The 26,432-nt window shown below is 43.4% G+C and overlaps 3 protein-coding genes across 9 annotated transcripts in view; 2 read left to right on the top strand and 1 right to left on the bottom strand.

Annotated features, from left to right (window-relative positions):
• The window catches only part of rasgrf2a (Ras protein-specific guanine nucleotide-releasing factor 2a), a 73,758-nt gene extending 65,793 nt beyond the window's left edge, over nucleotides 1-7,965 (top strand). For 3 of the 5 annotated variants that reach the window (XM_046369741.1, XM_046369742.1, XM_046369739.1), the window contains 9 exons: nucleotides 158-270; nucleotides 522-582; nucleotides 3,422-3,448; nucleotides 4,091-4,194; nucleotides 4,303-4,387; nucleotides 4,574-4,851; nucleotides 5,369-5,486; nucleotides 5,612-5,680; nucleotides 5,778-7,965. In XM_046369741.1, the coding sequence (XP_046225697.1) occupies nucleotides 158-270; nucleotides 522-582; nucleotides 3,422-3,448; nucleotides 4,091-4,194; nucleotides 4,303-4,387; nucleotides 4,574-4,851; nucleotides 5,369-5,486; nucleotides 5,612-5,680; nucleotides 5,778-5,873 (951 nt within the window). In that variant the 3' untranslated portion in view covers nucleotides 5,874-7,965. The remainder of the gene's footprint in view (nucleotides 1-157; nucleotides 271-521; nucleotides 583-3,421; nucleotides 3,449-4,090; nucleotides 4,195-4,302; nucleotides 4,388-4,573; nucleotides 4,852-5,368; nucleotides 5,487-5,611; nucleotides 5,681-5,777) is intronic. The other 2 variants (XM_046369743.1, XM_046369740.1) reach the window with 1 other exon arrangement.
• Nucleotides 7,966-8,198: 233 nt separating this feature from the next.
• Nucleotides 8,199-14,789, top strand: LOC124048707 (creatine kinase U-type, mitochondrial-like). 2 transcript variants are annotated; one of them, XM_046369735.1, is made up of 10 exons: nucleotides 8,199-8,352; nucleotides 10,818-10,998; nucleotides 11,822-12,020; nucleotides 12,101-12,196; nucleotides 12,354-12,575; nucleotides 13,498-13,583; nucleotides 13,714-13,837; nucleotides 13,942-14,076; nucleotides 14,190-14,315; nucleotides 14,439-14,789. In XM_046369735.1, the coding sequence occupies exons 2-10, from the start codon at nucleotides 10,850-10,852 to the stop codon at nucleotides 14,553-14,555; spliced, it is 1,254 nt and encodes a 417-aa protein (XP_046225691.1). In that variant the 5' UTR covers nucleotides 8,199-8,352; nucleotides 10,818-10,849; the 3' UTR covers nucleotides 14,556-14,789. The 2 variants fall into 2 exon arrangements, with proteins under 2 accessions (XP_046225691.1, XP_046225692.1); XM_046369736.1 differs by lacking the exon at nucleotides 13,498-13,583 and adding an exon at nucleotides 13,113-13,198.
• A 2,436-nt stretch (nucleotides 14,790-17,225) lies between these two features.
• On the bottom strand, nucleotides 17,226-26,229 carry LOC124048708 (ubiquitin-conjugating enzyme E2 L3). 2 transcript variants are annotated; one of them, XM_046369738.1, is made up of 4 exons: nucleotides 26,103-26,229; nucleotides 19,299-19,394; nucleotides 18,940-19,126; nucleotides 17,226-18,625 (listed from the first exon to the last, which is right to left on the bottom strand). In XM_046369738.1, exons 2-4 carry the CDS (start codon nucleotides 19,365-19,367, stop codon nucleotides 18,471-18,473), a joined length of 411 nt encoding a protein of 136 aa, XP_046225694.1. In that variant the 5' UTR covers nucleotides 19,368-19,394; nucleotides 26,103-26,229; the 3' UTR covers nucleotides 17,226-18,470. The 2 variants fall into 2 exon arrangements, with proteins under 2 accessions (XP_046225694.1, XP_046225693.1); XM_046369737.1 differs by lacking the exon at nucleotides 26,103-26,229 and adding an exon at nucleotides 21,163-21,276.
• Between the last annotated feature and the right edge of the window lie 203 nt (nucleotides 26,230-26,432).

The following is a 26,432-nucleotide window of genomic DNA, read 5'->3' as shown; positions in this document are numbered from 1 at the left end:
CAGGCTGATGTTGACGCAGAGAGAAGAGGTCAATTTATGCTCTATAATAATTCTGATGTGGAAGGGAGTAAACAATGTACCTGTGAGTTTACAGCATCCTCTGAAGAAATGACTGGGGGAAATGATCGCTAAGCGTGTGTGTTTGTGCGTGTGTCAGGACTTTGAGATGAACAGTGAGCTGAAGGTGGGTGTAATGACCCTTCTGGAGGAGGTGCTAAGAGACGCAGACCTGCTGCCTCAAGAGAGGAAAGCCACTGGAAACATTCTAAGGTACACACACGCAAGCTAAAGTACAAGACCACACACACTCGCAGACACACACACTCACAGACACACACACAAACACACACACACACACACATGCTTAAGTACAAGCTCACACACACTCACACACACACACAGTGAGAGTTAGTGAGTGTGTGTGGTGTGTGTACCTTAGTATACCGTGTGAGAGTGTGTGTGAGAGTGGGTGTGTGATTGTGTCATTACATTTGTTATTCATGAGACTGCTTGTCTCTCAGTGCCCTTTCTCAAGATGAACAAGAGGATGCTCAACTCAAGATAGAAGACATCCTACATACGGTATGTATAGTATATATATATATATAGTTCAATCACACACACAACTACTGCCTAGAATAGATGCTAATTTCATTTGCAGGATATCAAATCAAATTGTATTTGTCACATGCTCCGAATACAACAGGTGTAGGCCTTACAGTGAAATGCTTACTTACGAGCCCCTAACCAACAATGCAGTTTAAAAAAATATATGGATAAGAATAAGAAATAAAAGTAACAAGTGATTAAAGAGCAGCAGTAAAATAACAATAGCGAGACTATATACAGGGGGGTACCGGTACAGAGTCAATGTGCGGGGGCACCGGTTAGTTGAGGTAATATGTACATGTAGGTAGAGTTATTAAAGTGACTATGCATAGATGATAACAACAGAGAGTAGCAGCACTGTAAAAAAGGGAGGGGAAATGTAAATAGCCTGGGTAGCCATTTGACTAAATGTTCAGGAGTCTTATGGCTTGGGCGTAGAAGCTGTTTAGAAGCCTCTTGGACCTAGACTTGGCGCTCCGGTACCGCTTTCCGTGCGGTAGCAGAGAGAACAGTCTACGACTAGGGTGGCTGGAGTCTTTGACAATTTTTAGGGCCTTCCTCTGACACCGCCTGGTATAGAGGTCCTGGATGGCAGGAAGCTTGGCCCCAATGATGTACTGGGCTGTTCGCACTACCCTCTCTAGTGCCTTGTGATCGGAGGCTGAGCAGTTGCCATACCAGGCAGTGATGCAACTCTCGATGGTGCAGCTGTAGAACCTTTTGAGGATCTGAGGACCCATGCCAAATATTTTCAGTCTCCTGAGGGGGAATAGGTTTTGTCGTGACCTCTTCACAACTGTCTTGGTGTGGTTGGACCGTGTCAATAATCCTTAGCTTATTGATGAACTTTGAGCGCACTATGGTGTTGAACGCTGAGCTGTAGTCAATGAATAGCATTCTCACATAGGTGTTCCTTTTGTCCAGGTGGGAAAGGCCCGTGTAGAGTGCAATAGAGATTACATCACCTGTGGATCTTTTGGGTCAGTATGCAACTTGGAGTGGGTCTAGGGTTTCTGGGATAATGGTGTTGATGTGAGCCATGACCAACGTTTTGAAGCACTTCATGGCTACAGAAGTGAGTGCTACGGGTCAGTTGTTGTTTATGCAGGTTACCTTAGTGTTCTTGGGCACAGGGACTGTGGTGGTCTATTTGAAACATGTTGGTATTACAGACATGTTGGTATTATAAAGAAGCGGTCCTAACAACTAGACTGCTCCAGGCCATGATTAAACTACATTTTGACAGTTGATTCATAACCTTAAGATCGTGATAAACCTTGAAATGTTTTTAGTTTTTTGATAATACACTGTAGATTTCAAAAATCATGGGCCACGTTTTTTTTTTTGCCTGCTTTTACATCTTGTCATTACATCTGATATTACAGGCCTATGTAGGCTATAGTTTAGGCTCGGGTCACTGGGCAGCTCTCGGCTGTGCTTCCCTTTGTAGTCTGTAATGGTTTGCAGGCCCTGCCACATCAGACGAGCGTCAGAGCTGGTGTTGTACGATTCCATGTTAGTCCTGTATTGACTCTTTGCCTGTTTGAAGGTTTGTCGGAGGGCATAGCAGGATTTCTTATAAGCTTCCACTCCTTGAAAGCGGCAGTTCTAGCCTTTAGCTCAGTGCGGATGTTGCCTGTAAATCCATGGCTTCTGGTTGGGTCATGTACGTATGGTCACTGTGGGGACGACGCCATCGATGCACTTATTGATGAAGCCAATGACTGATGTGGTGTACTCCTCAATGCCATCGGAGGAATCCCGGCACATATTCCAGTCTGTGCTATCAAAACAGTCCTGTTGCTTAGCATCTGCTTCATCTGACTACTTTTTTATTGATCTAGTCACCGGCGCTTCCTGCTTTCATTTTTGTTTGTATGCAGGAATCAGGAGGATAGAATTATGGTCAGATTTGCCAAATGGAGGGCGAGGGAGAGCTTTGTATGCGTCTCTGTGTGTGGAGTAAAGGTGGTCCAGAGTTTTATTTCCTTTGGTTGCACATTTAACATGCTGATAGAAATTTGGTAAAACATATTTAAGTTTCCCTGCATTAAAGTCCTTGGCTACTAAGAGCGCTGCCTCTGGATTGGCGTTTTCTTGTTTGCTTATGCCGGAATACAGCTCATTCAATGCTGTCTTAGTGCCAGCCTCTGACTGTGGTGGTACAGTATGTAAACAGCTAAGAAAAATACAGATGAAAACTCTCTAGGTAGGTAGTGTGGTCTACAGTTTATCATGAGATACGATACCTCAGGAGAGCAATAGCGCTAGACTTTCTTAGATATCGTGCGTGCACCACCTGTTATTTACAAAAATACATAGTCCACCGCCCCTTGTCTTACCAGATGCTGCTGTTCTGTCCTGACGGTACATCGTGTAACCAGCCAGCTGTATGTTGATATTGTCGTCGTTCAGCCACGACTCCGTGCAGCATAAGATATTACAGGTTTTAATGTCCCGTTGGTAGTTTAGTCATCTGCATAGATCATCTATTTTATTGTCCAAAGATTGCACGTTTGCTAGCAGAATGGAAAGAAGTGGGGGTTTGTTCGATCGCCTACGAATTCTCAGAAGGCAGCCCACCCTCCAGCCCCATTTTCTCCACCTACTCTTCACGCAAATCATGGGGATCTGGGCCTGTTCCAGAGAAAGCAGTATATCGTTCGCATCGGCCTCGTCAGACTCGTTAAAGTAAAAAATGCCTTCTTCTCCGGCGCCATCTTATAACAATATGGTGGTAGAAAGTGTGTTTAGTTATTATTTAGTCAGTAAATGAATGTTGATGTAATTTGGAATGCTGACTTTGGAACAGAGAAGTCCACTGCTCCACTTCATCCTGGTAAGACGTTGTCCAGATACGTAGTCTCCATTTAGACTATTTGAAGTCTTCGCCATAAATAATTAGAACCTACAGTATTAGTTATATTAGTGTGTCTTGTGGTGGAGCATCCCCCTGAAGACCCAACCAATACTTGATGTAAAATACTTTAGAATGCATTTAAAAGTATTTGAGGTGCGCTTGATTTCGATCAGAGATTTCACTTTTGGGAAAACGCCATTGCTTCTATTTTACAGGGGAAATAAATCAAGCTTAGCTCAAGTATTGTAAAGTATTTGTCATGCACTATGTATGTGACCCTGGTTTTAGTCCCCTGTAAGAGCCATATTAGTCCACTGTGTCCTTTTATTTAGCGGCTACCTGCCAGGTAGCCTAGCGGTTAGAGTGTTGGGCCGGTAACCGAGAGGTTGCTAGTTTGAGCCGACAAGGTGAAAAGTCTGTCAAGGTGAAAAGTCTGTCGAGGAACTTGACCCTAAATTCCTCCAAGGTCGCCTTGAGTAATGGCTGAACCCTGGCCATGACCTCACTTTCAGGGGGGATATGCAAAAAATACACTTATATAAGCTCCCCTTATTTGTGTATATTAGGTGTCAACCCGTTTGTAGTGCAGACATGGAACACTGTTTAATATTGGTTTACCAGGCGGAGTGTCCCAAAGCAGAGTGTTTTGAGTCTCTGTCTGCGATGGAGCTGGCTGAACAGATCACCCTGCTAGACCACATTGTGTTCAGGAGCATCCCTTACGAGTGAGTGTATATTCTACATCAGAGAATAGTGTGAGTGTATATTCTACATCAGAGAATAGTGTTGTTGTGTTGTTGTTGCATAGTTGTGGTGTGTTCCGTGTCCACCAGAGAGTTTCTGGGCCAGGGCTGGATGAAGCTGGACAAGTCAGAGAGAACTCCATACATCATGAAGACCAGTCAGCACTTTAACGATGTAAGATTTAAAACAGATCTATACTCAATAGTTCTATACCAGCCAGCGCTTCAGATCTATACTCGTATCTCAACATATTTCCCTGTCCCTCTTTTCTGTATCTATGCCTCTTTCCCACTTCCCTTATTTCTCTCATCCCTCCTCTCCCTTCCCCCTCTCGGTTTTTCTTCTGGTTTCCTGCTCTAGATGAGTAACCTGGTAGCGTCTCAGATCATTGCCCATACAGACGTGGGCTCCAGGGCTAACTCCATAGAGAAGTGGTTGGCGGTTGCTGATATCTGTCGCTGCCTCAACAACTATAACGGCGTTCTAGAGATCACCTCAGCTCTCAACCGCAGCGCCATCTACAGGCTGAAGAAGACATGGGCCAAAGTCTGCAAACAGACCAAGTCGTTGATGGACAGGCTGCAGAAGACAGTGTCATCAGAGGGCCGGTTCAAGAACCTGAGAGAAACTCTGAAAAAGTAAGAAAGAGGGGAGATAAAGGGAGAATTTGTGTGTCTGGGTTTTGGTCACAGATTATCGCCACGACGTGTACCTGGGCGAACAGTGAAATCTCACCAAGGAGCTATGGGACGTCAGGTAGCCTTGCGGTTAGAGCGTTTGGGCCAGTTCGAATACCCGTGCCGACAAGGTGAAAAATCTGCCGATGTGCCCTTGAGCAAGCACAATACAATAGAGGCAGAATATTTGTCCACATGATTAAGCGCATATTTTTAAAAATAATTAAAGTGATGCTATAGATGTTTTGTATCATTTCAGCCAGTAGTTTTGGAAGTAGCGCTCACGAGTCAAAATGGGTCCCAGGAAATGGTGCACAATCGTGTACTGTACATAGTCATCCATCGCGTATGATGTTCCGTCCCGCATTAATTTGTAAGGGCTGTAGATCCTTTTTCAATCTGTTTAAGGACTTGTGAAACGTTAGGAAAAGCTTGAATACTGATGTGAACATTGATTGATGGATTGGTCCGTGTGCAGCTGCAACCCTCCCTGTGTGCCCTATCTGGGGATGTACCTGACTGACCTGGCCTTCATCGAAGAGGGAACGCCCAACTTCACCGAGGAGGGACTCGTCAACTTCTCCAAGATGAGGATGGTAAACACACAAATGCACGCACGCACACACAGTCAGTCAATCAGTCAGCCTGTATCTCTCTCTCGCTGTCGCTCTGCCTTCTGCCTGTCTCATGTCTCTCCTCCCTGTTCTCCTGTCTGTTCCAGATTTCTCACATCATCAGAGAGATCCGTCAGTTCCAGGGTGCGCCCTACAGGATAGAGCACCAAGCCAAGGTAACACCCGCCGCACAGTCAATCAATGTTTCTAGCTTACAACCCTGTTAGAAGTAACTGACTCGCCGGGCTTCCTCTCCGTCTCACTCTCTCCCAGGTGACTCAGTTCCTGCTGGATAGGACTCTGGTGATGGATGAGGACACGTTGTATGAGCTGTCCCTGAAGATTGAACCCCGCATCCCTCCTGGCTAAACACACAGAAACAGTCGGTCTCAGTCCAGCTGCATCAGACACTTAGTAGTTAGTGTTCTTATTGTTGTCTGCTTGGTAACTATGGAACCAGTGGACGGGAGAGCCCTGAGAATCACCCGGTTAAGGGTTCCTCTTACTTTATCACCATTGCCAATGATTATGCTTAAGAACTCTGGTGAAGATGTGCCTTGCTTGTAAATATGTACATATCAAGATTTAGTCATACGCTGTAAAGTGTGTTTATAACAGGTTATAATGATTTCCTGAAGCTCTTGCATGCATTTCCATGTATCCATTTCCATTTGCTCTGAAAAGGGCAGGTTTGGCTGTAACTGATTAGGAGAGACGTCTAGCTTGTCGGACTAATGGCAGCTGTGGGCAGACGAGTGGGGAGGAACAGTGGCGGTCACTATATTGCCCTCTACTGGTGACCAGCCTCATCAAATAGTGATAACATTCCCCAGAGGTTTTTGCACTTCCTTGAAGACATCTTCATGGGTCCACCCGAACCCGAATACCCGAGACCCGACCGGGTTCAAAATTCAATATTTTCCCTCGGGTCCGGGTCGTGTCCTGTCTGATTGTCATCATGTCTGATTGTCATCAAAAACCTATTTGTTAACCAGAAGACGAACTTGGAAGATAAACATCATTTTTTTGTCACCTGGGTCCAATCGAGTCGATCTGTGTCTGTTGAACAATTGCCTGAATAGTTCCAGGCCTTGATCCTGTTGACACACACTGATGATGTAAGCATGGACTTAACATCCTGTCATTTAGCATGTTTATTTACTTACTTATGTATTAAGCATTTTAAACATTGTTTTACTTCTGTCTGTTATTGTATTCACACTGGACACTGACATCAATTCAACATCTATTCCACATTGGTTCAAGGTGAAATGAGGTGGAAACAACATTGATTCAACCAGTGTGTGCCCCCGTGGGTTCTCTGTGTGAAGGTTTTCAACTGTTATTTGTTACAAGAAACATTTGAAGAACATGTAAAGGCATATGAGGAGACACTTTTCTCAACCGTGTAATTTTGCACAATCTAATATACTGTAGCTAATTCTCCCCAGAGCCAGACAGTGTATCAGAGAATATACATGTACAGCTTTACCTTTGCCAGTCCTGACCCAAATTGCAGTTTCAGAAATGTTGTTCAATCAAGTGTAACATGTCTGTTTTGTGAATGACGACATTCAAGTAAAGGGACTTGACCCAAACGGTTGTTAAAGTTTACTTACAACTTTTGTCTGAATATTTCTCAATTGTTGTAGCTTCTCTCTGGATGTGTTTATTTATTAGTATTTGTTCGGTTTTTATCTGATCACTTGTTAAACAGTATTTTTGGGGAAATCTTGCGCTATTGATTTGTAAAGTATGTCAATAGATTTGTAACTTCTTGGAGCTTTTGGGTCGTTTAAGCGGTAGAGCTCGTTTCTCTTTCCTTGCAGTGTCGTTCTTCAGATAACTGCTTTTTCCAGACTGCTTCCGTTTTCTACAGTCCTGAATGGCAGGAATCTTTCTCGCATCCTGATAGTATCTACGGTCCTGAATGGCAGGAATCTTTCTCGCATCCTGATAGTATCTACGGTCCTGAATGGCAGGAATCTTTCTCGCATCCTGATAGTATCTACGGTCCTGAATGGCAGGAATCTTTCTCGCTTCCTGATAGTATCTACGGTCCTGAATGGCAGGAATCTTTCTCGCTTCCTGATAGTATCTACGGTCCTGAATGGCAGGAATCTTTCTCACATCCTGATAGTATCTACGGTCCTGAATGGCAGGAATCTTTCTCACATCCTGATATAGTATCTACAGTCCCGAATGGCAGGAATCTTTCTCACATCCTGATAGTATCTACGGTCCTGAATGGCAGGAATCTTTCTCACATCCTGATATAGTATCTACAGTCCCGAATGGCAGGAATCTTTCTCACATCCTGATAGTATCTACGGTCCTGCTTTTATACCTGACATTGTACTTTGTTGTAAAATCTGCTGTTTCACCACTGTATTGTTCCATGCACTTCCTTAGAGAATGTACAGATTTACACCCCTGGCTTGGAAATCAAATAAAAGTTGTTAATGTCACTTCTATAGTAAGTTGATATTCATCTCAACAGTCAAGAGCTGAGAGAGGGGGGGGAGAGGGGGAGAGGGGGGAGAGAGAGAGAGAGACACTATCTATGTTTGGAGAGGGGAGGGGAGGGATCTTTGCGTCTAGTACAGATCAAGGTCAATACGGGCAGCAGAGCCAGGACCATCCAAGGTGTTGCACCAGAAATACATTTGATTGGTCAGCAGCACAGCTTCTTACATACCCATTGGCTCACAGCGTAAATTCAGACATTTTAATTGGCCTAAAGCACAGATCCTAGTCACGTGTTCGTGGGTAGAGTGTGGGATCAGAAAGAGAAATAGACTCCTGAAAGAGAAATCTTTAGCAGGGAGGGAAACCAGCAGTGAAACAGGTACTGTACCCTCTATCTTTCATTCTGTGTTCCCTCTCTCTGTAGCTCTCCTCTATCTCTCATTCAGACAAGGGGGCATAATAACAGGCTGTTTTAAATGTATACATTTTAAAAGTTCTAGATGCAGCCAAGTAGTTGTTAACATCTCCCTTCCACCTACAGGTTATTAGTTCAAGTTTCCTGACGCGTATCCTTATGAGATTTGGCTGATAGTTGTCACTATAATTGCTATAATGACATGACATTGATGGACAGAGCAGGAGCCTTTTGGCGTAGGGAACGTAGACTGGTCTACATGGTCTGGTCTGACGTTCTGAAGGACAGCAGAGCATCAGTTCCTTAAGCACATTATTAGCTCTCAAAACAGTCATGAGCTGCTTCGCGACTTGAGATAATGCATCCTTTCGAGAGCTTTACAGAGAAGTAGTATTCCATCATCATGTGTTTAACACTCCTCTCCGTATGGCTAGTAGCATGAAATTGCTCCCCGACACTGATCTAAGGTCAGTTTTTATGTTTCTCCCCCTGGCGGTAAACTGATCCGAGATCTGTGGTTTCAGAGCTGGTTCTAGTGTAATCCTGGCTTTAAGGCTTCTATTACCACTGTGACTCCGAGGCATTTAAACCACCATACAGGCCGGTCATACCAGCTGCTCGCCATTTATGACATAACCTTATCACTGATTCACTGATTCATCTCTGTATCCATTGCTCTTTCTCTATCTCTCTATGTCTCTCCGTGTGTGTGTGTGTGTGTGTGTGTGTGTGTGTGTGTGTGTGTGTGTGTGTGTGTGTGTGTGTGTGTGTGTGTGTGTGTGTGTGTGTGTGTGTGTGTGTGTGTGTGTGTGTGTGTGTGTGTGTGTGTGTGTGTGTGTGTGTGTGTGTGTTTCTCTCTCTCTCTCTCTCTCTCTCTCTCTCTCTCTCTCTCTCTCTCTCTCTCTCTCTCTCTCTCTCTCTCTCTCTCTCTCTCATCCACTCCCCGTGTCCTTGTCTTGGCCTGTGCCCTGTAATGAGAGGTTGTGACCGGTTCGGAATGTCAGAGCAGGACAGAACACGTGGCCTGCGGTGTTTTGATTCCTGAAAGAGCGGTCATGGCATTAGACCCGTTTGGCACGGTTTCTCTCCTCTAGATTTCTTTCAGCGCTGACTGCCTCCTCCTCTCAGGCTGCCTCCTCCTCTCAGACTGCCTCATCCTCTCAAACCCCTCAGCCACCTACTTGGTTCTGGTCTGCTGTACTTAACTCGGGGGTAAACACAGCCACGACTTTGAGGTCAATAATGTTGAGTTGACCCAGAGACCTTGTGTTCAGACACTGAGATGCACATTGGGCTTCATTGATATGGATCGTAGAATAGAGAGGGTGCATTGTCAGCTTTGTAGATAACTGACGATCAGGCGATCAAGTCTAAATGTATTCTTCCTCCAAGTCGTTACTGTATTCTTAATGAAGAACAATCACATGGAACTTAGTCAACTGACGACTGCAGACAATGATGTAATAGGTGTGTAGAAGGATTAATGAAACAGAAAGTCTATCCCTGCGTCTGTTCTTTTAGTGACTAGACCTCTACAGATCTATATAGACCTCTCTGTTTTAAGACTGCTTTCCCTCTCTCTGTATCTCTGTCTCTCTCTCTGTCTCTCTCTGTGTCTCCGTCTCTCTCTCTCTCTGTGTCTCTCTCTTTCTCCCATCTCTCTGTCTCTCTATTTCTCTGTTTCTCCCTCTTTCTCTCCTCTGTGCTGAAGTGAAGGACGAGTGGGTGAGAACGACCTTTCACCTTTAGATTTTAGTCACAGGACATATGGAAAGGAATACCTTGCTCAGGGGCTACACTAAAGTTAGTTTTATCTTGGTGACCTACGATCGGTGTACAGAGGCAACTTCCTCCTACCTCCTCCCCCTTGATGGTGGTGGCCATTTTGCGTCAGCCATTTTGGGATAGTTAAGAGGCCGTCTTGTGAGGCCAAATCAGCAGACTGAGCTTAATCAGCCATCTGCTGAGACTCCCCTCTCATACTGTAAGCTTGTTATCGACGACCTGCACGAACTTTATGAACTTTTTTAAAGTACTTAATATGATACGATTGAATGCAGTACAATCAACAAACTGGAAGCACATTGTAACTCAACTGAGGACATGGAGTCTGCTTGACCTGCATCATCCACAGTCTGTATTCCATGGACAAAATGTAGAGGTCAAAGGGTGAAGAGGGTGACTGTCTGACTCTGCATCGTGAAGCTTGCTACAACAGAAAAAGACCGTCAGACAGGCCGAAAGGTTAAAGGAAGGAACTGTACTGCTCTTAAGAAGCCAACGACAGTTATACATACACAACAAGAAGCCAATGCATAAATAAACACATATTTAAGAATTTTGAGGAAGTACAGCCTTTTAAATGTGTAACTTATACCTTGTGTCTCTCTCTTTATTCTTGCCGCTTCCTCTCTCTCTCCCACCCCCAGTTGACCTGATTCTGACCTTTGAACCGTCCAAGATGGCGTTCTCCTTCACTAGAATGATGTCCAGCCGTAACACGGCCACGCTGTTGGCCAGTCTGGGAGCAGGCACCATGGCAACCTGCTACCTGATGACTGACAGCAACATCCTTTCCGCTGAAGAGAGGAGGAAGCTCTACCCACCCAGGTAGGACTACAAAACAACATGGCCTCTAATGGCCTGTGGACTACAAAAAGCTTGGCCATATACAGACGACCTACAGAGGTTGGAGAAATAATTTGGAGCACATGAGTTGGGCCTGGGATAGCTGCACCTGTTGAATGGGAAGAAACCTGAATCTGACACCCAGTTTGCAGTCAGTCTGAAATGTAAGTCAAAGGTGGAGGGGTGGGACAGGGAATGAAACCTAAGACGTTTAGTAGATACATCCTCTGCCCTTTCTTACATCCACATATAGTAGACACATATACACACACACACACACACACACGTACACACACACACACACACACACACACACACACGTATACACACACACACACGTATACACACACGTATACACACACACACGTATACACACACACACACACACACACGTACACATACACACACACGCGTATACACACACACGTACACATACACACACACGCACACACACGCACGCACACACACACGCACGCACGCACACACACACACGCGCGCACACACACACACACAATATCAGGAACTAAGCCTTGAGCCACAGATTAGACACATCACCAACACTCTAAAACAACTTCCTCTACTTGTCTCAATCAATCAAGCGACCAGTCAATCAATCAATCAATATGTACCTGTAGAAAAATGTTTTTAATCCACATCACATCCAAAACAGCAGTGTATAAGCTGTCCTCTTGGCCAGGACGGTGTCCATAATCACACTCTATTTGAAATGTCCTTCATAATGCACACCTTTCGATCTTTTCATCTCTATGGTTTGAATGAAAACTACTTCTCCCATCATCCCCAGCGCTGACTTCCCTGACCTGAGGAGGCACAACAACTGCATGGCGCACGCTCTGACCCCTGCTATCTACGGCAAGCTGAGAGACCAGGTGACGCCTAACAACTGGACCCTGGACCAGTGCATCCAGACCGGAGTGGACAACCCGGGCCACCCCTTCATCAAGACTGTCGGCATGGTGGCTGGGGACGAGGAGAGCTACAAGGTACGTGGTGGAGGTTGCCTGTGTGCATCTTTCGATCTATCTGAAGGAGATCTGTTAACAGTCCATCCCGTCCTCTCCAGGTGTTCGCCGACCTCTTTGACCCCGTCATTAAAGACCGACACAACGGCTACGACCCCAAGACAATGAAACACCCCACTGATCTGGACGCATCCAAAGTAACTCTCTCACACACACACACACACACACACACACACACACACACACACACACACACACACACACACACACACACACACACACACACACACACACACACCGTATAGTTCATTGTCCTCAGATGTATGCACAATAACTGTCCCGTTCCCTCCTCAGATCACTAACGGTGTTTTCGATGAGAAATACGTTCTGTCGTCTCGCGTGCGCACAGGCCGTAGTATCCGCGGTCTGAGCCTGCCCCCGTGCTGCTCCCGCTCGGAGCGCCGCGAGGTGGAGCGTGTGACCGTGCAGGCCCTGGCCGGCCTGAAGGGTGACCTGTCCGGACGCTACTACAGCCTGGGAGACATGACGGAGAAGGAGCAGCAGCAGCTTATTGATGTGAGGCACTCACAAAGGGCCGCTATCGATCTCTGTATCCCCCCTCTCCTTTCCCATTGGTCTGTGTCTGCGTCCAAAAAGTACATGACTGCGTGTTTTCTTTGTAACCTGACTGCATACAGGATTCTTCTTATCCGTGATATTGCCTGTTTGTATTACCATGTTAATGGCAGGGACTGTTGTGAAGACTGAAACAGTGCCACAGGAACCTAAACTGTAGTGACAGCATTGTCACATCAGTTTTATCTGACCGACTCTTCTGAAGACATGGTTCTCGATTGCACTAATTTATCGTCATTCCCCATTGGTAGCCCATCCAATTATTTCAGGGAAGTTTTGCAGAGTTTTTAGTTACCAAGTTAATTCAGTCTGTCTAGACACATTAGGGTGACATCATGTTGCTTTTAAAGCCTAACGGCTATGATAAGGATTGAAAATAGAGGCAATCCTTTGGGGATTTGGGAGAGACTAGACTAGTGTTGACCTTCAACCCTCAGTCTCATTGACCTTTGCCCTCTCACCCTCACATTGCCTCAGGAGCACTTCCTGTTCGACAAGCCCATCTCTCCTCTGCTGACCTCTGCCTTCATGGCCCGTGACTGGCCTGATGCCAGGGGCATCTGGTAAGACCAGAGCAGTAGAGAGTCGGACCCTCTCCCTGTAGATTTAAAAGCCTGTAAGACTATCTTGTATTATAATAGCTGTAGAGATAGTACTATCTGTGAATAGAGGAATCTGGTGAGACTAAAGGAGTAGAAAGCAAAACCATGTTCCCATAGCATTAGAGGTCTTTGGGGAAGGTTTCTTTCTCTCAACTCCTTTTCCCCAAAGTAGAATTACCTCTATGTAGTTGTAACCCTGACTTCCCTTTCCTTGACCACTACCTTCTCCTCCTCCACCTCCTTCCCCCTCTCCCCCGTAGGACCACTTCCTGTTTGACAAGCCTGTCTCCCCCTTGTTGACGTGTGCCTTCATGGCCCGTGATTGGCCCGACGGCAGGGGCCTCTGGTAGGGTCTACAAGGCTCTTACTAGCAGAAGCCTCTAACCAGCATGTGTGTTCTGTGATCATAGACTTTGACATAATCAGTGCAATCAACAAATGTTTCTGGATTCTTAGGAATGTGTTCTTTCTTCCAGGCACAACAATGAGAAGACCTTCCTGATCTGGGTCAATGAGGAGGACCACACTAGGGTCATCTCCATGGAGAAGGGAGGAAACATGAAGAGAGTGTTCGAGAGGTTCTGCAGAGGACTCCAACAGGTACTTTACATGTTACGTCTTAGTGGTTTAGTGATTTTTGGGGGCGTGAATGTGAACACACAGTATACAGTATAGAATACCTCACGTGTCCTTCCATCCTCTAGGTGGAGAAGCTGATCCAGGAGAGAGGCTGGGAGTTCATGTGGAACGAGCACCTGGGTTACATCCTCACCTGCCCCTCCAACCTGGGCACTGGACTCAGGGCTGGAGTGCACGTCAGACTGCCCAAACTCAGCAAAGTAACACACTCTCTCTCTCTCTTCCCTAATGTTTTTACTTGAAGTGTCCCTGTGCATTGACCCCCTCCTTCCAAAGACAGAGCATCGATTAAAGTTCTGTACTTAACCTGCAGGACCCCCGCTTCGGTAAGATCCTGGACAACATGCGTCTGCAGAAGAGAGGGACAGGCGGAGTCGACACAGCCACAACTGGAGACACCTTCGACATCTCCAACAACGACCGTCTGGGAAAATCTGAGGTAAAACTAGAACCGCTATTCTGAGACTGAATGATCGAATTAAACCATAAACTCTATCTGGGCCAGAGATAAAAGAAAATCACCTCACCTCGACTGCTAATAACTGTGTATCCATGTGTATAGGTGGAGCTGGTCCAGTTGCTGGTTGATGGAGTCAACTATCTGATCGACTGTGAGAAGAGGCTGGAAAGGGGCCAGGACATCAAGATCCCCGCCCCCATCGTCCAGTTCAGGAAGTGAAACAACTGAGCCCCACCTCTGCGGTTAGGGAGAGCAGGAAGTGAGGCGCCAGCAAGGAGGCCTGATCCATCCACTCATGACCAAACTGAGCGGTTTGGAGTAAAGTAGCAGTAGTATGTCATTCTGCCCCCTGAACAAGGCAGTTAACCCACTGTTCCCCGGTAGGCCGTCATTGTAAATAAGAATTTGTTCTTAACTGACCTGCCTCGTTAAATAAAGGTTACATTTCCACTAGTCCAGGTACAGGTGTTGGTGTATTCCCCTTGTGGTTAAGGCTGGGGTTGGGGGTATCATAATCTGATCCTAGATTTGTGGTTAGGAGCAACTTCTACCAGGAGCGAGAAATCTTACCTGTAACACTAACCTCAATAAAAAAAATCTACCTTAATAAAACATCTGATTTCTGATCCACAAAACGACTCATTCTCGGACTCGGCTCGCTTTCCAAGGCGATATCACAGCGTGTTCCTTTTCTCCTCCTGCTAACTTCACTACCTCACTAAGAGTTAAAACACCTTAGCAATTAACAACTGACTTGGACTTTCCATAACGTGCCCATACATGTCATTGGACTTTTCATGTGCAATGTCATAGATGATTCACTTCCTGTGAAGTTGACTGTACATGGCTGTGTTACGGATGGAAGTCTGGCGTGAGGCGGAAGTCGCTCTGGAGAAGTGCTAAAGTACTAAATGTGAAATATTTACAGTTCTAGTCGCGCCGGTGTATCTGTCTCCCAGCAGCTGATCTGCCATAATAGGTTTACTGCAGTAACAGTGTTTAACACTGAGTTAAGCACTTCTAGAGGTCAGTGAGAGGAACAGACAGGAAGAAGCACGACAGAAGCCCAATTCCATCAACGGGAAACTACCAGCAGAATTCACACAGATGTCTCTCATTTAACCTTTCTTCATCCGGGTTATTCTCAATGAGATTAAACACAAAAACCCAACATTGTCGTGGATTTGGAAGTAAGCGCTGAGGGCTCTGACTCCCAGACAAGAATGGAAGCATCGTCAGTGCCAAAACGTCTGTCTGACTCAAAGGGTTGGCTCTGTTCGTCTGTATAGCACAGGGAGGGTAATTGGGCTTCTTGGAGCAGCTTAGTGACGTGGAGCTAATCAGCTAATCGCTGCCTGCTGTACTTACACACTAAAGAGGGTTAGTATGAGCAGGGCCGGGGGACCAAAGAAACAGAAGGCATTAAGTGTACATATTTATTGCACGTGGGAAAAGACCAGAGGGCCCGCTGGACATAGCGTGACTGAGAGGGCAGGGGCCAGTGTGTGTGTGTGTGTGTGTGTGTGTGTGTGTGTGTGTGTGTGTGTGTGTGTGTGTGTGTGTGTGTGTGTGTGTGTGTAGGTGTGTGTGTGTGTAGGTGTGAGAGGGTATGTGTTAGAGAGGAAACTGAATCCGGTCTGTGTATTTTTAGCAGTGGTCTACGTGCTGACCACTAGACTTCTGTGTAATGCCAAAAAGGAAACACTAGAAGTTTGAGAGAGGAGGGTTGTAGGTCCGTCTCATGGGAGATGTGGTATGATTCAGACGAGCAACAGGACAGCAACAGTTTAGGCTACATGCAACGTCACGTCTTCATTTCGGGGCCTGCCGACCCACTATTGCTTATGTTCAGTACAGCTATATGACATCGTAGCATGGGATCTAGATTACACAATGAAAATAAATCATATCAGAACAGCCACTAAGCTCTACTAAGACTTGAATTTCCATTTGGACAATTCACATAACCCGCCCAATAGTCAAGCTATATAAGATTACATCAGTATAAACAGTGTGGTACTGCCTGTAATAAATGTATTTCCCATAACCATGTCCTCAGTCACAGGTCATTGTTAGCAGCAGGAGTGAGCAGTTACCTCACCGACGCTCCAAAATCTATTGGCCTATTAGAGAGGCGTTGAGGACCATGGGAAATGGAGTCCGTACTGCAGAGACAATCCAATACAACAAGAGTTCATACATGTTTGAGGTAATCGGTCTAAGCCCTGTGCAGAATCACTGATCTACAAATCATTTTGCACCTCAACTATCAGCTCCCTCTGTGATCAAGATTAGTGCAGTGTTTTGCTCAGACCGAGCTCTTTGGACACACTGATTATTTATAATTTAATGGTAGACTTCACAGTTTATATACGGGTAGAGACCATATACCGTCTATGGAAGACTGTCCACAGGCCACAGCATAAGACCAGAGACCTTCGGATATGGAGTCAATTTCTATTGTAGAGAAGTATTGCCCTCTAGTGGTGAAAAGTGACATACACTGGTCTCAATACACTAATGTATGCATTTCATTGGCACCGAGCCCTAACCAATACAATATTGGTCTTAACCAATAACGTAAATAACGCAGAGACGTATATAAACCCTGGATTTCTGACGCTATTTATGGGCCACTGACAGGCTTTGAAGCCACCAGTCGGACATATTGCCTCACCGCAGAAGGCGCAGATCTCCATAAGAATGAAAGGAATTCTACAGTATTTTAAATAAATGTTAAGGACAAAATTACAAGTATTTCTTTTGCTGTTTTGTAGTAGGGACCGTAACATTAGTAATATCCATAACATTTCATACATACGTTTAGCTCACACAATTTTAAAGTGTGCATTAAGGTGGCTGTAGTAGAATAAATGTGGTAAAAATAAATATAAACATGAATGCATTTCTAGAGCTTCCAAAATATTTCCCACAATGGCGGGTCCAATGTAATTTACACCCTCATGGCAGCTACTGTTCTACTGGTACTGGTCTGCTGGTTGTTGCTGATGCATGTCTAAATGACTAAACTTCTACCACCATCATCATTCACAAATCACTTTTTATGCCAAATAACTACTCATGTGATTAAGATTGGTGAATTTGTGCAGTGCCTTGCTGGTTGGGGCGGAGACTGACGAGCAGTTTCAATGGGAACGGGGTGTCAAACGTGATTTCTTGACCTAAATCTCCTAACCCGCTACAACAACAAAAAAAGAGAGTAACTTCTGATCATAGCTGTACTCCTCTAGTCAGAACCTTGAAGAGGCCAGTGAGCAACGGCATGAAGAGCAGTACTTCCTGTCACATGGACAAACCGTCTGCTAAGTAGACAACATATGAACAAAACATTTCATCGTAACCTCTCAAAGAAACAAAAGCAAGTTCAGTCAAACATTTTTTTGTTCCCTTTTATAACATCTGGACCATTGAATTGGTGACAAACTGATGTTTTATGGTAAACTTAAAAGCTAGTTCCACAGAGTAAAGTGCAACATAGGCAAAAAAAAGAAGAAGAAATATAAAATAAACATTTCGCCACACCTGAACCTTGATGCTTTAAGTGTTTTTTTTATAATTTTGTTGCTTTTGGGGTTGATTTTTTTCTGTTACATATTTTAGTGAGGGGAAGGAGTGAGATGAAAAGGGTTAACAATCAGACCACAAGTTGAGCATTTACCAAATAGTTTTCAAAACACTTGATCATCTTTATACAGAGGTCTGCACCAGCACTTCTGTGTACAAATTGAGTATAACATTTCCATCTAGATCTTTCTTTCCATTGTATTGGTTTTGTTCCCTCTTTAACAAGCTGCTCTCTTGGGCCCAATTCCGGCATTTTTATAATTTAAGAATTCAGTAGAAAGTTAGTAACAGCCACAAGCTGACACCCAGAGGTGACCAACTTGCCTGATTCACGACACAGTCCTGTTGCCAGGGAGAAGTGGAGCTGAGATATATCGCCCCAGGAGGAGGGGGGCTAGAAGGATGTGTGTACGTGTGTGGGGGCATTTTCAGGAGATTGGGTAAGAGCAGAGAGGGGTGTAGGGGGGTTGGAGGGGGAGGGGGAGGAGGGAGTAGATAGAGGAGGCCGGGGGGTGTGGGATAGGAAGAGGGAGTCACACGTTTGCGTTCTCAGTCCACAGGTCGTTTTTCTCCATGTTTCTTTGTAAACTCTTCTGCGTTCTTAAAGAATTTTTTACGGTCCTTAGAGTATTCCTCTGCTAGGTCTGCCCTGAGAGGATGCTCTGGCTGGGGGTCGTTGACCAGCGCAATCAGGGACTGGATCACTGCAGGGAGACAAGCAGAACAGAAGAGGAGACTAAGAATTATGTAAAAATGGAGGATGACGTCATGTAGACCAGGTGAAACAGATGAGAAAGACATTGAAATCCATAACCACGTAGAGGGTGCAGGATGGAAACCTCTCCAGCCAAATAGACAGGAGCCTCCGAGGGAAAGGAGACTGGAGGGTTAGGGTACAAGGCGGCATTTCAATGAGAAATTACAAAGAACTGCAATAATAACTACTACTTAAAAAGTTATGAGAAGGAACCACTGTCTATTGTCTTTGTCTGAGTGTGCGTGCGTCTTTCCGCCGTACCTTGGTCAGTTTTAGTGGCTGGTTTCCAGTTCTCTGCGCTGATCACAGGCAGACACACCTGTCCCTTCTCGTCGATGTTGGGGTGGTAGATCTTGGTCTTGAACGTGATCTTGGGGGGCTTGAAGGGGTACTCTGCTGGGAAGATGATCTCGATTCTGAAAGCACCTTTATCGTATGGAGGGTTGTCCTTTTAGAGGGGAGAGAGACAATGACGTTTAGTTAAAAGGTGAGCTGATGTCCTACTGAAGATGCCATAGCAACAAAGGAATTGCAATATCGCGGAGAGTGCCTTGGTCCTCCTTGTTATTATGGTCATGTTCATGTCTGTCCAGAGACAAGAGTAGTAAATGGTGACTTACTGGAACAATGAGGCCTTGCCAAGTCAAAATATTTGATTCATCCACTTGAATGTTACGAAAATTTTTCATTCCAGACTTGCGGATTTCATCAAGTTCCTGAAAAAGAGGATGAATACATCATGAGCAAGTTCCCCTGTACAGTTAGTTAATCATAACCATTACAGGAAGCAGAAAGGTTTTTTATCAAACAAGAGATAAAGAACTGATAAAACATGTTTCTGTGTTGGCTGAGTCCTAGTAACCACTAAACAACATGTGCCCTATAGGTCAAAAACAACAGAATGACTACAGACACAAAAACACAGGGTGACATACAGAACTAGAAACAAACGGGGCGACATACGGAACTACTCACACAGGGTGGCAGGTAGCCTAGCGGTTAGGGCATTGGGCCTGTAACCGAAAGGTCGCTGGTTTGAATACCCGAGCCGACAAGGCACTAAACCCTAATTTACCCCAAATTTCAGTGAATTAAAAAAAAATGTTTTATTGTCATACAAATAAAAGACTGGATGACTAAAAATACTAGGGATTAACATATATGTTAACATATCAATTGCCAGTCTCATCCTTGGAACCAATCAGCCACACCCCTTCTCAACCAGGAAGTGATCCAGTGCATTCTCACACTGATCTCACTACAGAACACTGCATTCTGCCCACCAGAGGACTGATTCATAAATCCCACCTTTCACTGGAAATCATGAGATTGGGGGTATTGTTATAGTGACAATGACCTTACAGTTAACACACCCATACATATTAGAATTAAACATGTGCACAGCTTCCTGATTTCATGTATTATCAAATCAGAGCGCAAATGTAGCCTTATTCTATGTTGCTCTGGATAAGACCACTGCTACAGGATTACAATGCAAACGACTGTCAAACTAAGATGTGTGGAGTTCAAAACATTGTATTTATTCTGGTTGACTTGATGGGGACTGTTTACTAGGAGTACTTATCCTAGGCTGGGTCAAATGGTGGCTGACAAATGCAAGGGAAAAGATAAATGCCAATTATGATAAGGCCGGGTTGTTGACACAGTGTTGAGAACATGATTTAAACCCGAGATCGAATGAATGAAATTAAACTAAGTTAACTAGCTAGCTTAACGGTACTTGGCAGCCGCATGCTCAATTTCACTTTCGATTCACTAGACTACTCAAAACAATTCAAAGCTAAGAAACCAAATCACAGGAAGTGGGTTTGGCTGTTTACCGGTAGCTACATCATAACGTTAGCAAGATTGTATATACATCGGGTTAACGTTAGCTGGTCAGCTTCCTCGCCTCGGTTTCACATTGAGAAAATAAACTTGCTAGGTAACACTAACCCGAATTGCTAACTCGCTAGCTAGCGCAACGAACCACACTGCTAACGACCTATGTAACAGTTGTGCGTAGCTAGCTAGCACCATTAACTCCCTGCTAAATTAGTATTAAGCTAGCTACAATACGTAGCTAGCTACAATACGTAGCTAGCTAAAGTTTTTGTGCCGAAGATCAAAAATGTTCAAGCGCGATTATCACCCAACTGATGACACCATACTGAATTGAATCTTAATTTATAATGACACATGGTTAACCTTGTTAATCAATTTAGATTAACAAAACGTTGAAATCGAATCTAGCCTATTAATATGCCGGTGCTAACATGACCAAAAAACAACTGCTAGCTGGTTAGCTTAGCATACTAACGTCATTTTCCGCCTACCGAGTTTCATGAGGTTTCTGACACTGTGAGGCTAAATAAAACAAATTTAACGACACATTTAATTTTATCTGAGCTTTGGGAGTCCGAATGTTTTACTTTCTTTAACCTAACAAGATAAAATCCTAATTGGATTGATCAGGAAATATACCTTGTGCAGCCTCCTGCTCGCCGCCATCGTGGAATTACTGTCTGTACCCAGAATACACAGCGATATCCAAATGTTGGCTCTTACTGTCTCCTCTGTACAGTATGTACGCACGCACTCTTTCCGAATGAAAAACAACACTGTACTTGGAGTGCACGGCTACTTTGATTTTAGTATATTTATCCGGAAGTCATTTTGTCAAATGAGAGTATTCGTCCATTTATTTAGGCTATTTTGGGAGAATCCTAAACATGGTCCACAATTTCTCACTTGATTGAAATAGTAAAAGGGTATTCATCTGAGGCAATATAACATCTGAAAACACACTGGTAGCAGGTTGATGTTGAAATAAAAAGATAAGATCATGACGTTACAATGGTTTCAATGCCATGCCCCCTGGTGAGCCTAATCAATAACACATTCTGAAGCTACAAGAATACCAATGTGCTGGAGTTTATTTTTCAAATCTGTTTATGCACCAGGAACAATATAAGGTGTACAAATAATCAAACGTTTTGCTTTATAGCTATTGAATAGCCTACTACCATGATATGTTATACTGTAGGTTCAATACCTAAAAGTTGCTTGGCAGATTTAAACTGAAGTAGATGTTATAAAAGTGTATACTGTGTCCTCTAGAGGGAATACTTGTCCATGTGGAACATGTAATCAGTTAAATCTAATCTAATTTGTGTTTACTGTAATGAGTTATGTTACCAGCAAAACTATTGTATCAGATTACAGACACTTTTGAAAAACTAGATGATTACTTCTTGGATTACTTTTAAAATCAGAAAGGTATTTTTGCAGAAAATAAAATACATTATGACACCTTTCCGTTTTATCAATGACATTCAATTCAGCATTGGAAAAAGGTGGAAGTTCATGTTGGCTCCATCTGCTTTATCTGATGAAAGTAATCAGATTATGTTACTGAGTTTGGGTAATCCAAAAGTTATGTTACTAATTACGATTTTGGACAGGTAACTAGTAACTAACAGAGACGCGGGAAGTTGTTCTTGATAAATCCTTCTCATGTTATTGATTACATTTAGAAAGTAACACACACACACACACACACAGTACGTGACAGTATTTAAAGATTAAGTGGCACGTCTCCTCTTTTCACCTCGTCTTGCTGTGACCCACTCTTCATACGGATAGATGGAGAGAGGTGTCCATTAGTTACAATGAGTTGTCTAATTTATTTATCTTTCTGCTCCTTGTCACTTGTATAAGCATTACAGTTGAACTCATAATCAGAATGCATTTATTAACAATGGCTTTTAAACCACAACTTTTCCATGATTTATTAACCCTGTCAATTTCTTGTCAAAATGTTTCTTTAAAATGTATATTTAAGAGGTCCACTAATTTGGGTGCTCTTTTTATCTCACACGAAATGTCATATTGACAGTCAAATATTGGCAACGTAATCATTATTGGCACAGTCATAATCAATAAGACATGTCTAGGGATGAAATAATACTGAGCCTTCATGTCAGCAAGCTGTAAGACATGAAAGAATTGAAGTCCATTCTCTGACAGAGACATTATGTAAGCCAGTGGTTCCCAACCTTCAGAGTACCCCTGAAGTTCCCCCTCACGTGCGTTTTACCAGGGGAGGCAGGGTAGCCTGGTGGTTAGAGTGTTGGACTAGTAACCGGAAGGTTGCAAGTTCAAACCCCTGAGCTGACGAGGTACAAAATCTGTCATTCTGCCCCAGAACACTGTTCCTAGGCAGTCATTGAAAATAAGAATTTGTTCTCAATGGACTTGCCTTGTTAAATAAAGGTAAAATAAAAATAAATAAAATACCAGTAAACCTATGGTCTCATGAGTCTTCTCAAGTACCCCTGGTTGGGAAACACTGATGTAACATATTATCAGCCTGCACCACACCCTTTATTCACCAGTGCTTTAACTCATCAAGGAGCTATGCTTGACTTGGATGCCGGTACTGTTTACATTTAGGTGCAGGAGCTCCACAATACTTTTGAGCTAATATTCTATAAAGAGGAACAGGAGCTCAAGCAGTAGAACATTTGAGGTGCCAAGACTCAGCTCCGGTGAGCTCCTGCCCAAGTCAAGCACCCTCAAGGAGCCTGTTTCAACAAGCAAAGGATATTTCAGTTCGTACAATGCCAGGGGGCAGGGGCCCATACATACAGTGTGGCAGAGGCAGTTGTTATCTTTGTCGATTCTGGTCAACTTATCCGGCTTGTATCCTGGTTGTTCAGGTTAAACTGACACACAAAACTTTTTCCCTTGGGCACATCTGTGCATCAGCAGCTGGTCTGGCAGGGCTAAGGAGAGGCTTTTCTCCTCTCTCCCCTTTCAGTTTGCTTTTATTTAAATTTGGGTCAAGGGGTTAGGGTTCCATTACCATTCACCTGTCTGCAGGAAATTATGCTGGCAGCACAATCACAGATTTATTTTTGTCAAAATAAGAGTCCCCCTACAAATAAATGCTAATCTTTGTGGATGTCATTGTTTTGCACTCCAGTGCAATAGAACTGTTTTTTTTACAGCATGGCAACAATCTTTAAAAAAAGATGTATGGATAATTTGCCATACTTTTATATTTATAACAGCATTTCTTTAGAAAGTTTACACCAGTATGTAGTATGTTGAAAGCTAGTGTGTAGGCTACATGTATATGCAAAGAAATACACTTAATAAAATATAAATATATTTAGGCAATTCTCTATGTCCAGTATGAAGGAATTTAGAGGTAGTTTTGCGAGCCAATGCTGACTAACATTAAGGCAATGACTGGGGGTCTATGGGTATCTGCTAGTCCCACAGCATGCTCGCAGATCGCGCAATGACTGGAAGTCCAGGGGTAACGCTAGTTGGCATCTTTTTTCAAACTGCACGCAGATGTACAATTGGTATCCACAAGTTCATCTGACACTGGGGGAGTAAAGAATCCCTTTAAACATTCTGTCAGATACGGAGTTAACTATCTAGCTACTTAGTCGTTTCATTTCTACTTGCCATCAAAACCATTTCAACAGCAGAATATCAGAAAAATACTTATCTTACTCTTGAAATATATAATATTACAAAAGCAGAAGGTAATTATAGTGCAACTTAACTCTGATCGCGTCTGGCTAAGAACTGACAAAAAAATATCCTCAGTAAGACTTGATGACAAGCTATTTTGAATAGTGAATGAAAATCATTAAACATTTGGAGAGATGAGGTTATCTGACAGCAACGATATAATAATATAAATGTATGTAACTAAAGTAATTTGATCAATTGTAACTGAGTACAAAGTAAGTTACTTGAGTAAGAGTACAGCCCACAGAAAGTAACTAAACAAGTACTCGTTCCTCCAAAAATTACTTAAGTACATGTAAAGACTTGTAGGGCGTTTTACTACCCACCTCTGATTGTGGCCTATGGAATGGGTGTGGTAAAAGGCCAGCAACACTCCATATTATTCAGTGCCGTATGAAATTACACAATATATAGATTCTACAGAACCTACGGAGTACCCCCAACCCCACTTTTATATCGGCACGTTTTTTTCACTATAAACCCAACATTGTCAACATTCTAGCCTGAACATTGTATTTTTCAATGGTGGTGTCAATGGTGGTGGTCTTAAAATTCCTTCGTGCAGTTCTTATAAGCACAATAAAAATCTAAATTGATTCAAATGTATTGTAAAACTGGTTGTTTGGCTCCTGGATGCTGATTGGAGAACATCTTTTTAGCCTGCAGCTGATTTAAAAAGGGCTTTATAAATACATTTGATTGATTGATTGGACAAGCAGCGTTCCAAGCCGCGCTGTATTGGCCGTCACAGGCACACCTATGCCTGCTATCAGTTACATCTGAGAAGAATCACTTTAATTTTGCTGTCCGAACCACCGCTTGTATTTATTTCAACTCACACATTATTTCCCCTTGCTTCCAACCGAGCATTTCGTTTGGTAAAGCTAGGGTTAACACATGCCTTGCAGTCTGCCTGTACTACCTGAAAAACAATGTTTCACTTTTAAAGGTGCTACACATGGGATTTATTTTTCATTGTAATTTAAGAAAATGGCCATAGTATATCTGGCGCTAATAGAGCTCTCCAATTTCTAGTCCTAAAACCCGGAAATAAGTTACCTCTGGTTTGTTCAGCCATCCCCATGGGAAAAATGAACCGGGAAAGAATAGGGTTTTGGAATAAACGCGAAAACAAGGTCTGAGGTTAACACAGGTTTAGGAGATTTTATACGTTTTGTTCTATGAGATAATAGCAGTCAGTTAACATAACTTGTATTAATCATAAAGCCTTTATGTGATTTGTTTTTTTATTATTACATAAATTCTTCAAAATTCACAAAGTGCCGTAAAGCTGTTGAATATGAGCTCATAGAACAAAACGTGCAAGACCTCCTAAGCCTGTGTTTACTACAGAGCACATTTTCAGTGTTTATCCAAAAACCCTGCAGAAATTATAATATTTTTCCACATAGGCTTCGTCCGACGAACCATGACGGAGTTAGTGCCTACAAAAAGACGCCATTATTATTTATCTATGTATATGTAGCTGACCACGCCATGACAATTATGTACGCGCTTCTATGTTGCAGAAGTCAGCATGTTGTTGTGACTCTGGATGGCCAGATTGCTAGCAAGAATGACAAGAAACTGCCATGTGGGAAATGTTATTTGGCTCCTTTCAGCTTGTTCATGATACCATCTATTGTTTTGACTGTTGGGTTTTGTTGCTAAGCAACCGACAATTTCCTTTCGTATCTTCTTTTTTATTGTATTTTTATTGTTGTTTTATTTACAAACAAATATCAACAAACAAAAGAGGAATAGTTACATGCAAACAAGCATACATACAAACTATTGACATTGCCACGATTCATAAACAAACCAATCATATTCATACCAACAAGTGAACGACAGTGTTTCACCGTATTACTTACCCGCCAGTGTTGTGATTGGCTGTGATATTGCTCTTGATTTCTCCGACTGGAGCCGTATCTGTTGTCATTCTGGGAAAGCTGTTCTGACTTTGTGGCTGGGCTATCTAGTGGAAATCGCCAAATCGTGGAAATCATTTCCTGGTTGCTAAAATTTACACCGTTCGCTCAATTTTCGTTTATGTGAAAAACAAGCACTTAATAATGTAGGGGATCATTGTATCATCTAAATCACCATCGAAAATATATTTTCAATAACAAAAAAATTGGTTTATAGAGCTGTACAAAAGAAAAAGTATTGTTCCACCAGCTTCGAACAACAGTTTTGGTCCA

The sequence above is a fragment of the Oncorhynchus gorbuscha genome, linkage group LG11 (assembly GCF_021184085.1).
Source record: "Oncorhynchus gorbuscha isolate QuinsamMale2020 ecotype Even-year linkage group LG11, OgorEven_v1.0, whole genome shotgun sequence".
Classification (NCBI taxonomy): Eukaryota; Metazoa; Chordata; class Actinopteri; order Salmoniformes; family Salmonidae; genus Oncorhynchus; species Oncorhynchus gorbuscha.
The sequence above is the reverse complement of the archived record's forward strand: the minus strand, read 5'-3'. Positions and strand labels throughout refer to the sequence as shown.